This window comes from Daucus carota, chromosome 2, assembly GCF_001625215.2.
Source record: "Daucus carota subsp. sativus chromosome 2, DH1 v3.0, whole genome shotgun sequence".
Lineage (NCBI taxonomy): Eukaryota > Viridiplantae > Streptophyta > Magnoliopsida > Apiales > Apiaceae > Daucus > Daucus carota.
The window spans coordinates 1685419-1700165 of NC_030382.2; the positions used below are offsets into that span (position 1 = coordinate 1685419).

General features: G+C 36.0%; 2 protein-coding genes across 2 annotated transcripts; one reads left to right on the forward strand and one right to left on the reverse strand.

Annotated features, from left to right (window-relative positions):
- Positions 1–274: 274 nt before the first annotated feature.
- LOC135150191 (uncharacterized) lies at positions 275–1684 on the reverse strand. The gene has a single exon (XM_064086337.1). It carries the CDS (start codon positions 1682–1684, stop codon positions 275–277), a length of 1410 nt encoding a protein of 469 aa, XP_063942407.1.
- A 12086-nt stretch (positions 1685–13770) lies between these two features.
- Positions 13771–14421, forward strand: LOC135150887 (uncharacterized; the record flags this gene model as incomplete). The annotated part of the gene is made up of 1 exon (XM_064088523.1): positions 13771–14421. A coding segment is annotated over one exon (651 nt), but the record flags the coding sequence as incomplete, so codon positions are not given.
- Between the last annotated feature and the right edge of the window lie 326 nt (positions 14422–14747).

Genomic DNA, 14747 nt, shown 5'->3' on the forward strand with positions numbered 1-14747 from the left:
TTACATAAGAAATATAGGCATCGCATCTTTGGCGTATTATCCTCCTCGCGTGAATCATAGTTAAAAACTTTTTTTCCTGCTTTTGTCCTCTAAACTATGTTATCTTGTTGCCCGACATTTTTAACATTACCTACTTATTCCTATAGTCTATCTGAGTGTTATACTTAGACAACTAATCCATTCCTAATATCACGTCAAATTCTCCCAACTTGAAAGAGATTTAAGTCGGCGCAAACTTATTTCCTAAGATCTCGACCTCACAATCAAGACAAACTCAATCAACAAGAATACGATCCTGATTAGCTACATTCGTAGCCTCATTCAACAACTCAACCAGACAATTTAACTTATCAACAAAAGCTTGAGAAATAAATGATCTAGTAGTTCCTGAATCAATTAACACCTTAGCATTTAAAGAATTTACGTTAAGCGTACCTGTCACCACATTAGCATCTTGAATAGCATCATTCTCTGACATGTTAAAAACTCTCACCCTAGGAGGCTCATTCACTTCTGGAATAGTTCCCATGATCCTAAGTGCATTACTAACTGGGGCTGATGTCTTACAATCCCTAGCTATATGTCCCTGCTTTCCATATTTGAAACATGCATATCCTATAGCTGGAGCTTTACTTGTTGAGCCCCTGATCGCCTGATCTCTTATCACTGGTTGATTCTGACATTCCCTAGAATAGTGTCCTTTCTGGTTGCACTTAAAACACACCACATTCAGTTTGTTGCACACTCCTCCATGTCTTTTCCCACATATCTGGCATTCTGCTATAGAAGGCCTCTGCTGATTGGCCTGACTCCCAATAACAAAACGACTACCATGTCCACTACTGCCTAGTATTTGTTTCTTAAAGTTGGGATTCCTTCCTGGTTGAAATTTCCCTTTCTTCTGATTTTGGAACCTCCCTAAATGGGATGGTCCCTCTCTATTTTCCGGCTTTCTTTTCTTATTCTCCTTAGACTTTTGAAACGACTCATTTTCAGTCTCCGCAATCATTGCTTTCTCAACAACTGCCGCATAAGTGTCCAATTGTAAAATGGCTAACTTGCTCCTAATCCAAGGCTTCAGACCTTGCTGGAACCTCTTTGCTTTCTGCCTATCTGTCTCTACATAAGTTGGCACAAACCTGGCCAATTCCGCAAACTTATTCTCATACTCAACCACAGACATATTTCCTTGTTTCAGCTCTAAAAAGTTTAACTCCATTTGAACCTGAAGAAACCTAGGAAAATACTTTTCTAAAAACAATTCCTCAAACCTCTCCCAAGTAATCTCAACTGTACCTTCCATATTCTTAACAGATTCCCACCAATACGTCGCTTCATTCTTTAAGTAATGACTGGCAAACTTTGTTTTCTGTTCCACATTTGCTGGAACTAACTCAAAACACTTTTCCATTTCCATTAACCATGTTTGGGCTACAACACGATCTGCTGAGCCCTTAAACTCTGGGGGATGAACTGCCTGAAAAGTTTTAAGAGTTACCCTAGGATTCTCTTGATGTTGCTGTTGCCGGGTAAAGTGAACAGTTTGTTGGGCCAAAATTTGAATTAGTTGGGCAACAGCAGGATCTACTGTGCATGTGTTGACATTCTGGTTGCCATTGTTATTATTGGTACTGTTGGTGCCTTCAGGGTTGCTGTTGGCACGAGTATGTCTTGTTGGAGGCATTCTGTAAAGAAGAAACAATTCACTTAGCCTTTTTAAATCAAATTCTCTTTTTATAAAAGGTTTTTAAGAAAACCGGGTTATAAATTTCTGAAAACATTTTCGAGATTATTCAACTAAATAAATTGCATGCTTCTTTACAGAATGTAAAACAATAAAGGGAAGGGGTGCAATATTATCTCAAGAGTTTATGGTCGGTACGGAAAGTAAAGTAAAATAAAACAAGTGCGATAAAGTAAAGGACAAAACTGTAAGGTAAAAGATGCTGATATATATAAGTCAGTGCTGGAAATACAAACGTCAAGCGCTTCGTCAAAAGTAAAGTACAACAACAGCAACAACAAACCTATCAACTAGTCAGCTATGCTAGTCTATATATACATGTCAAAATCTGCTGACCTGATACATACTACACACTACACACTACACACTAATGTACATGGCACCTCCACTCTACAACTACTATCATCTAGCTCCCAGGTAAAGTAGGACCTCCAAATGTGTCCAACTCTCTCATCATCCAAATAGCCCAGTCTGCTAAGTCACCATGGCCCTCAGCCACTGCATTAAGCTTTGACATCTCATTCATCCTTACATCCACAATCCTCTGCCTCAGCTCTCGCTCAGCTCTACTAGGGTCCATCATATGTATGATACGCTCCATTTCTCTGACCAGTCCAAGTAAGTACTGACGCTCCATCCTCATCGCATCAAACTCATGGTAAGGAACAGGGTTTACTGTAGTATGGAAAGAAGTGTGGATAGAAGAACCTCGGGTGGAACTAGGGGTACTGGGTGGGGGTCCACGTATAAAAGGCCTAGCATGAAAAGTCAAGGGTATATCCCTAAAAGGAACCATTGCTGCTGCGGCCAACACATCCTCTAAAGAGGGTGAAACCGGAGGGTGAGGCTCAAGTTTCTGAGGGGGTGGGGGTTCGTTAACTGTAGTATCTGAATGCTGTGGATATGGAGGAATGATAGAGTCTGACATCGTGAATATCTGTAGATCAATATAACAGAACACATATAAGAATCCATAATAGCACAAGAGCCTACTTCTCACTAATACTCACCTCTCAACGTTCTATCTACCTATCACTCTTCTCTAATCCTAACCCTCTACCCAACCTAACAATCTAGGCTTGTTTCATTGACTTATAACCTGTGGCTCTGATACCAACCTGTGGCGTCCTCCAAACCCGGGTCAGAAGATTGGGGTCCATAACATAATATAACCCTGTAATTAACATACTATAAGCAACGACCCTTAAATATCCACGGATCGCAACAGGTTAAAGTATAAAACAAGCCACAACATAACTTAATTATTACAAACCCAAATCCCAAAATATAAACTTAAATCTTACAGAGCTTACACATCACAAGTGTTCCGTTACTCAAACTAGTTTATATATATATATCGCCAAGTACTTCTGATAGCTCCCTCCGTCTCTCAGCCTGGAATCCTGGCCTTACCACTAGCCTGAGGGTCATCATTACCAATCTTCTCTGCCCTCACTGGAAAGAACATAAAGTATCGCAAGAGTGAGCTAACTAGCTCAGCAAGTATAACAATAACAATTTCAATATGAACTATAAACTGGTGATAACCAGTGTTCAATAGAATCGAATCAAGATATCAAGTTCATTCTGAGGTATCAGTCAGAATTGGATATTATATTTTATTTTTTTTAAAAACAAAAGGTTAGGCTGTTGATCAGTCAGACACTAACCCCGAACAGGCCCCTCCATGCTCTATTACTGGATCCAAGGCACACAATGGCCTAATGCGACCACTCATCTGGTCTGACCATTCCTTTGGTCATATTTAGAAAACTATCCAATTCTATCATAATTCAAGATGATCAACAATATAATTCAATAAGACAGAATCATCAATCATTATAATAAACTTTGAAGCAGAAGCAGAGTGCTATTAAAAAGTATCTTCAAGATATTTCAAAATGGGAACGAGGAATAACTTCACGAGTTGTCAAAGAATCAGATATAGCATGTTTGGATTGTAAAGTACATCAAAGGTCATTATCTATATGAAAAAGATTCTAGTTTTACAAAATGGTTCAAGTATAAATGGTTATCTTCAAGACAAAAGAAATTTAGGTTACTGGAAGGAAATAAATAATTGTAGGGTATATGTCATAGCTGGCGTTATCTGGTGTTGATCAATTGGTTAAGGTCGGAAGTATATGTCATTGAAATGAAATGAGGTTCAAATGGTAATCGTTCAAGGGTTTCGAGAATTGAAGGTATACGATTGAAATAGGTTACATAACAAGTACCAAAGAATCTGGTCGAAGGCTCAAAAATCAATAGAGTAAACAATTCATGCTATAATTTAAAGACTCTGGTTGAAGGTTCTAGAATCAATAGGGTAAGCAATTCATACTATAATTCAATGGATCAGGTTGAAGGTTCAAGAATCAACAGAGTAAACAATCCATGCTATAATTTAATGGATCAGGTTGAAGGTTGAAGAATCAACAGAGTAAATAATCCATGCTATAATTCAAAGAATCTCAAGGCTTAATCAGAAAGCTCACTAAGTAATCATAACAAATACAATATATGTATTTGAAGGAAAGTCTCAGGGAACTTGCCTTATATTGATGATCTCGAGTTTCAACTGCACTTCCTCGATATACTATTCTATTGCCACTTGCTTTCCCTTTCAACGTCTTGCTTCCTCTGCTAATCACAACCATTATCTATCAATATGTGATCTCATACTATTCTTACTTTCACACATTCGAAACGAGCTTCAATCTACCCTTCGTTTTACCCAAATCCGATTTACGGATTGAAAGATATGTCAAAAGCAGTCACATAACATTCACATAAGCATATAACACATCAATCAGATATCACATAACACATATCACATAAGGTATTCAATAAAATTTATTTTTCAAAGAAAGTTTGAAGTCAAAAGGATTTTTCTAGCATTTTTTATGAATTTTTGAACATTTTTCGGAATTAAAACGAATAAGAGAATAATTTTATAAATAAATAATCAAATTTGATTACTCGAAATCAAGTCCGAAATCTTTTGAAATCAATTAACGGACCTCAAACATATTATAGAAAAATATTTCAAAGCTCGAAACTGTTTTTCGGAATTTTAAAATCTATTAAAATAATTAAATCTAATTAATAAATCAATTAAAATCAATTAATAATTAAATAAAACAATTAATCAATTAATATTTAAATTAATTGACCAATTATTATAATTAATTACTAATTACAATTAATTAATAAATTAAATCAGATTTATTTTTGATTTAATAAATAATTAAAAACTATTTTTGAAATTAAAATAAATAATTAAAAAGAATTTCCGAAATTAATTTAGATAAATAAATCATTTTTAAAACTTTTGAAAAGTCCAGGGTTTGATTAGCAAACTTTGAAAACTAGAGGAGGGACTCAATTGAAAGATTAAAAAGTTTAGTGACTTAATGTCACCATCTCCAATTCTGGTGTTTTCGATGTCAAATCTACACCAGAAGGTGCATATCGCACCTTCCCTTTACCAGGAGTCCGATTCTTAGCTCAAACTTCACAGGGGGTCGGCCAATCAACCGGATTTTTCTGAAGAACACGGCGTCGCCGTCGTTTGTTCTCCAGTTTCTGGTGACTTAATCAGGCAGCCCCTGTACAATTGCAACACTCCATCCGACTCCTCTCATCAAGCTCTACACGATGCTATCAACCACAACAGCCTAGACGTCCTCAAACAGAAACGCCCAATTCCAATTACAAACATTCAACCCGATTATAAACCCTAAAATTCTAATTCCAAGATTAAACCTCAAACTGAAAGTGTTACCGACCTCCAAATCATGCATATGATATACCAAAATGATCAGGAGAAGATTATCTACAACATGGAAGCATCAAAACACATAAACAACTTCAGAATCAAAAACCCCTAATTTAAGCTCATTTAATTCGAATTAAAAATCAAAAATCTGTGTCCACCTGTTGTTGCTGCACTGATTCCGATGCTAGATATGGATTTCACTCGTCAAAACCTTCGATTTGAGTTCTTGAACGTCGAAATCTGAATCCGATAACGCCTCTGAATCTTCGTTTGAATTCCAAGAACACGAAGAACACTCTCTCTATAAACCCGTATTTAATTGATATTATGATTTACGGGATGAAATAAAATACGGTTAAGACTATTTATATTTACAAATAATTAATACCCCTCTAGATCATATATAACACGAAAATACGATGTTTAATAGCTTTATATTAATAAAGCGGGTCCAAACGGTAACGGTTTTCGAGATAATTATTAAAACGGGGCTTTTCAAATTAATCATTAGTATGCTGATCCCATTTGCATGCATTACGATACCAGAAATAATATATTAATCAACATATCTGGTTTTCACGTATATCGAGACAACCAGATAATTATCGATAATTAAAATACCTGAAAAGCTCCGCCGAACCGACTCCGGGGAAAACCGTACTCCGGATCGAAAAAGTCAAAACATGAAAAGTGTCCGGAATATTCAAATTAGGCTAAAGGTGAGTTTTGTTGAAATTTTCGGGAAGTAAAATCTCGGTACCATTACGGGTTGACGGTTTTCAAAAATTAAAATAATTAATAATTAAATATAATATACGTAAGTAAATCCATAAACCAATTATAAAATCATACAACAATACATAAATCAATATGAAAATATCTAATTAAACTATATTTTGTACTGAGCATATAAAAATTAATAAACCCAAAATTTGATTATAAATAAGCAGCCAAATTAATAGGACAAAAAACAATTAATTCACAAAATTCATATAATATTCACATAATATTCATTAATCATAAAAATAATTACACGGATAATCCCAGATGTTACAATTAATGTCCATGATTATTGTCATTAAATTTTACTGGATGACTTCCTTCAAAACTCATAGAACCTTGAAAGTCTTAAATTTCCGGAGGTGATGATCTCACTAGAAAAGAAAAGAAAAACAGGTTTATCTCTTTGAGAAGCTAGAAAAGAAAGGAAAGACCTTGGAATCTGTTTCAAATTCTTGTAGGTCAAGAATCAATAGCAAATTCAAATGTTAATAAAGAGGAAAAAGGAAAAATATCTCATGTACAGATGAATGAAACCTCCCCAATTGTTGACAATCATTCAAATTTTGGAAGTGAAGAAGATGATGATCTTTTATATACAATGAGACAATCTAGGGTGGGTGCTTATAAAATTTCTAGTCAATATATTATGGCTAATATTACTGTATAAGAAGCAAGGAATAGGAAGCTTACTCGTAGGCAAAGTAAGTAGGAATCGGAGTGGAGAAGGCAGGTGTTCTCCTTCCAACTCCTTGTCATATAATGTATCTTTCCACAATGCCAAACAGACTGTGATTCATTTATCTATCTCTAATATAAATTATCATCTAAAAGCAACTACACTTCTAAAAAAGGGTCTCTAAAGTAAATTCACTTTTGTCAAGGATGCTCAAAAAAATTTCATAGATAACATTGAATAGTCTCTTCTCAAGGCTACAAACTCTTATATTAAAACTCTAAGGGTAGTGTGGACACCCTTTCTAAAAAGGAATGAAAGGCATATGTTTAGCCTATTTGTAATTAAAGAGGTATCAACTCAAGTATGATAAGAAAGTAAGTAAATAGCAAGCACTATTTAAGGAATCCGTACGAAGAACGTCAAGTGATTTATTAAAATCATATGTCTGAAGAATTTCAGGATGCTGCTGCACACCACTGAAAGAAGTTCATTAATATGTTCAAGCCTCAGTGTACAAATAATATTTTGTAGCACGTCCAAAAGTCCAGAAGATATAAAGTTTTAATACTTTATTTATTCAGAAGATTCCAAACTATTTCTACTTATGAAGAAGAACTACAAAGACAAAGACTCGACGAACAAGCCACTTCTCAAATGTTTAATTGATAAAGAATATTTGATTCAGCTAGATACGGATGAGCCAGACAGTACATTTGTGTGTCAGGTACTCAGATTAAATATTCTACATCAACAATATGTGGTCGTTCAATCAAGACAAAGAATCAGATCTTTTAAAGGAAGTCAGAAGACATGCTGCTGAAGAAGTGCTCAATATAATTATTCAATTAATTAATTCACATCTCAAAATAATTATATAAGTTATGTAATTTATTTATTAAATTGATTCACACTCGAATTAATTTAGTTTATGAATTTATATAATTAATATAATTTAGTCGATAATTATTGGATTAATTATATAAAGAAAATTAAAAATTATATTGTTTTTGGGCACGGTATGACAATCAAATAGATTGTCATACCGCACCATGTCATCTGCCATGGTCAGGAGGCATGACAAACCAATTGGTTTGTCATACCGAATGACTAAGGCATGACAATGGCAATTGTCATACCGAAGTCATAAGGTATGACAATTCATTGATTGTCATGCCACTTGAATGACTTAGGGACCAAGGTTTATTGTCATACCGTTTGTCATACGGTTGTCATACCATTTGTCATACCGAATTTATAAGGTATGACAATGCTTGCGTTTGTCATACCTTCCCACTTGTGCCATGACAATGCTTCCAATTGTCATACCTTCCCTTGTACTTATCATAGCACTTGTTTAAATTGTCATAGAACTTCCTAGAATTGTCATGCCTAATTTTGTCATATTAGTTCAAGGTTTTGCCTATATATATGGCTTCAACCTCTTCATTTGTTCTTGTTCAAAACTTTGTAAACTTTCAAGTTGTTGGTAACTTGCTATTGTTATATCCACAGTTTTCTGTGCTTTGATCACTCGGTTGTTTTAATCCGCTAAGTTAGAATACTTCCTGTCAAATTTATTCTACGAACTAGTGGACATTAAAACGAACCATATTAATTATATAACGACTTAAAAATTGTAATATTAAATAATTTAAATCTGATTAATAAGTTATACTCCAATCAGATTATTCCGCCGCGATTATTTTGTGACGATTGTATTCAACCCTCCTTCTACAATCGTATCTGGACCTAACAATTGGCATCAGAGCCAGGTTGATACCATTTTTCCGTATCAGATCCTATACACACTCTGTAACGTCCAAACATTTTTTATTCGAATTAATTTTATTCCAAAAATTAATTCTGATTTAAAATATTTTTCTTTCAAAAATCCAAATCTCATCCAAACACTATTCACTTCAAATCCTTAAACATGAGTACACAAAAGATCAGTAGCATTAAAATCCCACCGTTCAGCAAGGAACACTTTAGCCTATGGAAGAGGCATACTGTATGTTATTATTCCTCCGCACCGCAAACAGAAAATGTATCGGGATATTAAACAAAGGTGTTTCTACTCCGATGAAGCTCATACTAGCACACGAAGAGGATGGTGTGCTAATACCTCATAAAACTGTTCCGAAAGAACTTTCTGAGTACACAGATGAAGAGAGTGAACAGATGAACTTAGATGACGCTGTTCAACTGATTTTGGTTGAATCTCTAGATCCGGTTATGTACAATGCTGTTGTTAATTGTGCGAACGCAAAGAAAATATGGGATACACTAGAGATTATAAACGAAGGCTCAGAAGAAGTAAGAGAGAACAGGAAAGAGATACTGATGGCTCAGTATGAATAGTTTGGTTCCAATCCCGGAGAAGGGATTTCAGAAGTGTTTATCGGACTTAATAACCTGATAAATAATTTAAATCTGAATGGGAAATACTATGACAAGAAAGAGGTCAACATGAAGTTTCTCTTAACCCTTCCCGAACATCTGGAACACATAATCATTGCTAATTTCAGAGTTCTAGAGAAAGGTGAGATAGCTTTAAGACTTCAGCTAGACGAAGAGAAAGTGAAATGTAAAGCCTTTAAGGATGCTTCCACTATAGTCAAAGAACTTAATGATAAACAAGAGATCAAGAGAACTGTTGGAATAGGTTTTCACTATAACAAATCTGTAGGTAAGGCTAGTAACATTACTACCTTTAAGAAGAGTGCTGAGGAGAGAGGGATTCCTTTTGTTTTGAAAGATTCCCCTCAACCATTGTTCAAATCCTCAGAAGCTGAACCTCTGTTAGAAACTCCTGTTATCATTAAATATGAACTCAAACAGGAAGACCTTAAAATGAAAGAGAGTAATTAGAAGAGAGATGAGATCCTGACATCACTGAAACCAATCAAAGTGAAAGGCAATGTTAGGTTACCTAAAGCTGGTTTAGGTGTCAACTCTGAGAGAACTAAATTCAACAAGCCTAATATTTTGTGAACAGTAAGAACAGAGATAATAGATGTCATTCTACTGAGAACTTCAAATCTGTTAATAATGTTAGAGTAGAATCTATTGATGTTCCTACTACTGTGACTGATATTCCTGTTGCTCCTGTTTTTGATGCATGTCATAAATGTTGTGGTGTTGATAAATGCATGACTTGTGCTTTCAATATAATGTCTGTTTATTTTAGAAATTCGCATGCTAAAAATGAAAATACATCACCTAGGCAACACATAAACAATAAGCATGCTAGATCAAAGACTGCTAGTCCTCCTCGTGTTAGGAAGGAGACTTACGTTTCAAAGCCTAAAACTAAGGTTTATAAGGCTGTTGTTAAGGAAGTAAGTTCAGTCAAGAGTGAACCAAGTATCAGTCCAAGAGGCTCTGTTGTATTACCTGATAGAAATCAATTCTTTAAGTTTGCTGGACCCAATCAAGTGTGGGTCCCAAAGAAGTTTTAATCAAGTTGTCTTTTGCAGGGTGCCAGTGGAGTTGTTCGAGTTGCTTGGGTGCTTGATAGCGGAGCATCAATGCACATGACTGGTACAAGATCCCTGCTGGAAGACATAAGAGAAGCAACTGGTCCGTCAGTTACTTTTGCTGACAATAGCAAAGGTCGTACTGTTGGATATGGCAAGTACAAAGTTGGAAGGGTCATCATAGAGGATATTGCTATAGTTGAAGGACTTCAACATAATCTCCTGAGTGTCAGTCAGTTTTGTGTCAAGAGATATTATGTTCATTTTGAAAAGGAGATATGTATCATTAAACATATCAAGGATAAGCGTCCTTCACTATGTGGCATAAGGAAAGGCAATATATACGTAGTTGATTTGTCTTCGGGACCTGGGAATGCAGTTCACTGTTTTTACGCCAAGGCGTCTGCTGAAGATAGTTTGTTATGGCATAAGAATCTCTTACACCTTAACTTCAAAACCATGAACTCTCTTGTCAAGAGAGATTTAGTGATAGGTTTTCGTTCTCTGGAATTCTCAACTGATGATCTGTGTGAAGCTTGTCAGAATGGAAAAGCAAAGAGAACATCTCACAAAGGCAAGACCATCAATACCATTACAGATCCACTTCATTTACTGCATATGGATTTGTTTGGCCCCGTGAATGTTGTTAGGGTTATACTGAAATATTCGTTTGAAGTATATAACAATTATTTGAGAATCTTGAATGCATGTTTTCACATTGTCTGTATATTATATATTGTAGACAATCTAGTATCAAATGGGATAGCAGAAGATTAGATTGTCAGACCCCTTATATAATATAATAAAGGTTCACAGTCGAGGTGGTGTTAGACAAACCACTAGAACGACTGAAGTATTATTTGGAATAGTATATCTTGACTATTGAATAATACTTATATACTTTGTGTATATTGAACAGGATCAAAATAGTAGAATAATTGTTTCTTTAATTCTGACAATAAAGAACTAAGATTCTATGATGTTATTAATGCTTAAGTTCTTAATCTGGATATAGTGATTGACACTTGTATTTGATGCACATGCCTTGACTCAAAAATTAAGTAATTTATTTTAAATTACGAATTTATGTATTGGGCAATGACATTATATACAGAGTGGGATATTGACTATAGAATGAAACTGTGTCCGAAAAATATATTCGGGTGATGATGTCCTCTTGAAAGCTCATAAAGATAATTATGCTTTTAGTCCTGCAGGCAGATTTGTTCTTGCATAATTATAAGGTTGAGTGGATGATCACGGATAAAAGATATTGATTAAATTAATTGTCAGAAATTAATTTAATTAATGGACATGCGATATCTTAAATATGGGGAATTTATAAGCAATTAATATGGGAACCGAATTAAATAATTAATTTACGGAATTAGGAAAGGTAGTGCAAATATTAGTTCTTTAGTGGATAGAATTAATATTTAATGACATTGGGCCTGGCCCGGAATGTCATTAGAAGGCCTGACCTAATGGTCCATGATCCCTACTGTAGCCTATATATATTTTCGTTCTCCTAAAGCTGAAAGACACACCAAAACGAATTAATCCTAGAGTTTGAGAGAGGCAGACGTTTTTCTCAAGGAGACAGCTAGGGTTTTGGGTTTTCGGAGCTTTAAGGAGAGGCACACCTTGGGAGATCGAAGGCCACACTTCGTCCAAGGAGAATCAAGGAATACATTAGAAGACGTGAATTTGAATCGCTTGCGCTGTAGCGATTAAGGTTAATATTCAGTACGAACTTTTAACTAGTATCATAAAACGCAGGGCCAAGGTCCGATTGTTCCTGCAATGGTATCAGAGCGAGGTTGCGGTTCTGCGATTTATGATATGTAGTCCATGTCATGATTATATATGCATGTATATAGTGATTCTGTGATGCAGGTCGTTGTCCACTATTATGGCCATGTTTTAATTATTCTGTTATGTTTGGATTCCACGTGGTTTATCGTGGTTGTTGTAAATCACGAGGGTTGATCGTGATAGTTTAATCTTGTAATTCAATTTGTAATTGTTTTAGATTATGATATGATGTAATAGAATAGGCTGGTTCGTCTGTACAATTGGTATGTAATTGTTTGATCAACGGGGATGCAAGAAACAGAGATCTTCCGCTGCTGCGATTAGGGTTTCGGGGGTGCTGCACTGTTTTGGTCATAACTTTTGCATACGATGTCCGATTTGGGCGAACGAGCACTTTTCGGAAACGGCAGAACGAGACGGAGCTAGATACAACCGGGCAAGTCCCGGTTGAGGTGTTTTTGAGGCTGTTTTCGGAGTTTTTCGAGGCATTCTGAGGCCGTTTAGGCCTCCAAACGGGCTCTCGAAGTTTTCTGGATTCTGTCGAATAATGAATTCGAAGCTGATTTTTCCGGGGCTATAATAGTGGATGTGTTTTATTATGATTCTTATTATTGTTATTATGTGTTTCTTGTTTATGTTGTTATGCCATGTGATACTAACCCTTCGCATGCTAGAATGACATGGACATAGGGATGTTTTTCATTAATGCTTTAATCATGTTAGTATGCTGCCATGTTATGTGTTCTTTGTGTTGCTATGACCCTGATAGTATGCATGTGGACTTCGAAGAACTAACATAGGACGAAGCATCTAGATTAAAATCCTCAAAGTAAATTCTAAGTGGGAGGGGGAATTAATATGATATTAAATCCCATGGTCTCCACCATTGTTTGTATGTAATTTAACATAAAGACGAATATAAATTGTGTATACGTCACCCATCGTGGCATGTAATTTATGGTGTCTAGAATGTTATAGATATTACTGGGACAAACTTCTTAAATTAATACGAATAGATACGAATTTTCTTTATCTCTGATTTGGGGCGATTTCTAAGGCTTATGGGTATTAAGTGAGACCGATGTGACTCCTCCACTGCCTAGAAATAAAACCAGACATGAATATTGGATTGAAGTATTCTATTCAAGAAATATTGGAAGGTATACATGCCGCCCATCGTGGCGTACCAAGTTTCATAGGTTTCGGGTAATTTAAGATTTGATGATGGTATACACTTAGCTATGAAAAATAATATAGACCACCCCAACGTGGCTTATTGTTTAGTAATAGGACCGAAGTAACGTTTAAACAAATTTAGGTGGTATACATGTCACCCATCGTGATGTACCACAAACTTATGATGTTTAAACGTTAGTGCATTTAATTTTAATAATTGTTAGAGGAACCAATAGGCCTTAATTTTTTATGCACCCTTCTTTATGTGTAATGTGATTTTTTCATGCATGATTCTCAGGATAAAATGGGCTTTAATCCACTGTTCACCATACTTAAGGATAACAAACTTACCGGACCTAACTATATTGAATGGAAACGTAATTTGGACATTGTGTTGACTGTTGAGGAGTACAAGTTTTGCACTTATGAACCCAAGCCTGAGCAGCCCGCTGCTGATGCTCCTGATGAGGAGAAAGAGTATTATAAGCGGTGGACAAAGGCTGATGAGATGTCGCGATGTTACATTCTGGCAGCAATGTCGGGTGTTTTGCAGCATCAGCATCAGGCTATGGCCACTGCTTCGGATATGCTCTTTAATCTCAAAGAACTTTTTGGAGATCAGAATAGGGCTGCTAGGCAAGTAGCCATGAAGGCTTTAATGAACACTCAGATGGCTGAAGGTACACCTGTAAGGGATCATGTTCTCAAGATGATGTCACATCTGAATGAGATAGAGATCCTTGGAGCTGAGCTTGATGGGGAAACCCAGATTGACATTGTCCTTATGAGCTTGCCCAAGAGTTTTGAGCAGTTCCGCTTGAATTACAACATGAACAAGAGGCAGTATAGTCTTGCGGAACTGCTGACAGAACTTCAGGCAGCTGAAAGATTATTTCGCCAGAGTGTTCAAGTGAATGTGGCTGAGAAAGGTTCTTCCTCTAAGCCGAAAGGCAATAAGAAGAAGAAAAAGGCTCAGACACAGAAAGCTGTGAAGGCAGTGGGAGTTCAAGGTGGTGTGAAAAAGCCTAAGGGGAAGTGCTACCGGTGCAAGCAGTCGGGTCACTGGAAAAAGGATTGTCCTCTTCCTAAGAAGACAAACGATACTGGTATGTCTCTTTCTCTAGTTACAGAAACATTTGTAGCGGCTATATCTACGAGTACTTGGTGTGTAGATACTGGAGCCACTGATCATGTTTGTAACTCTATGCAGGGGTTTCAGCAATCCAGAATGCTTAGAGATGGTGAGATCTACGTGTTCATGGGAGATGCTACGAAAGTAGCAGTAGTTGCAGT

What these genes read in the sequence shown, in the direction of transcription:
- LOC135150191 (XM_064086337.1), bottom strand. Translation starts at nt 1,684, where the DNA reads ATGCCTCCAACAAGACATACTCGTGCCAACAGCAACCCTGAAGGCACC.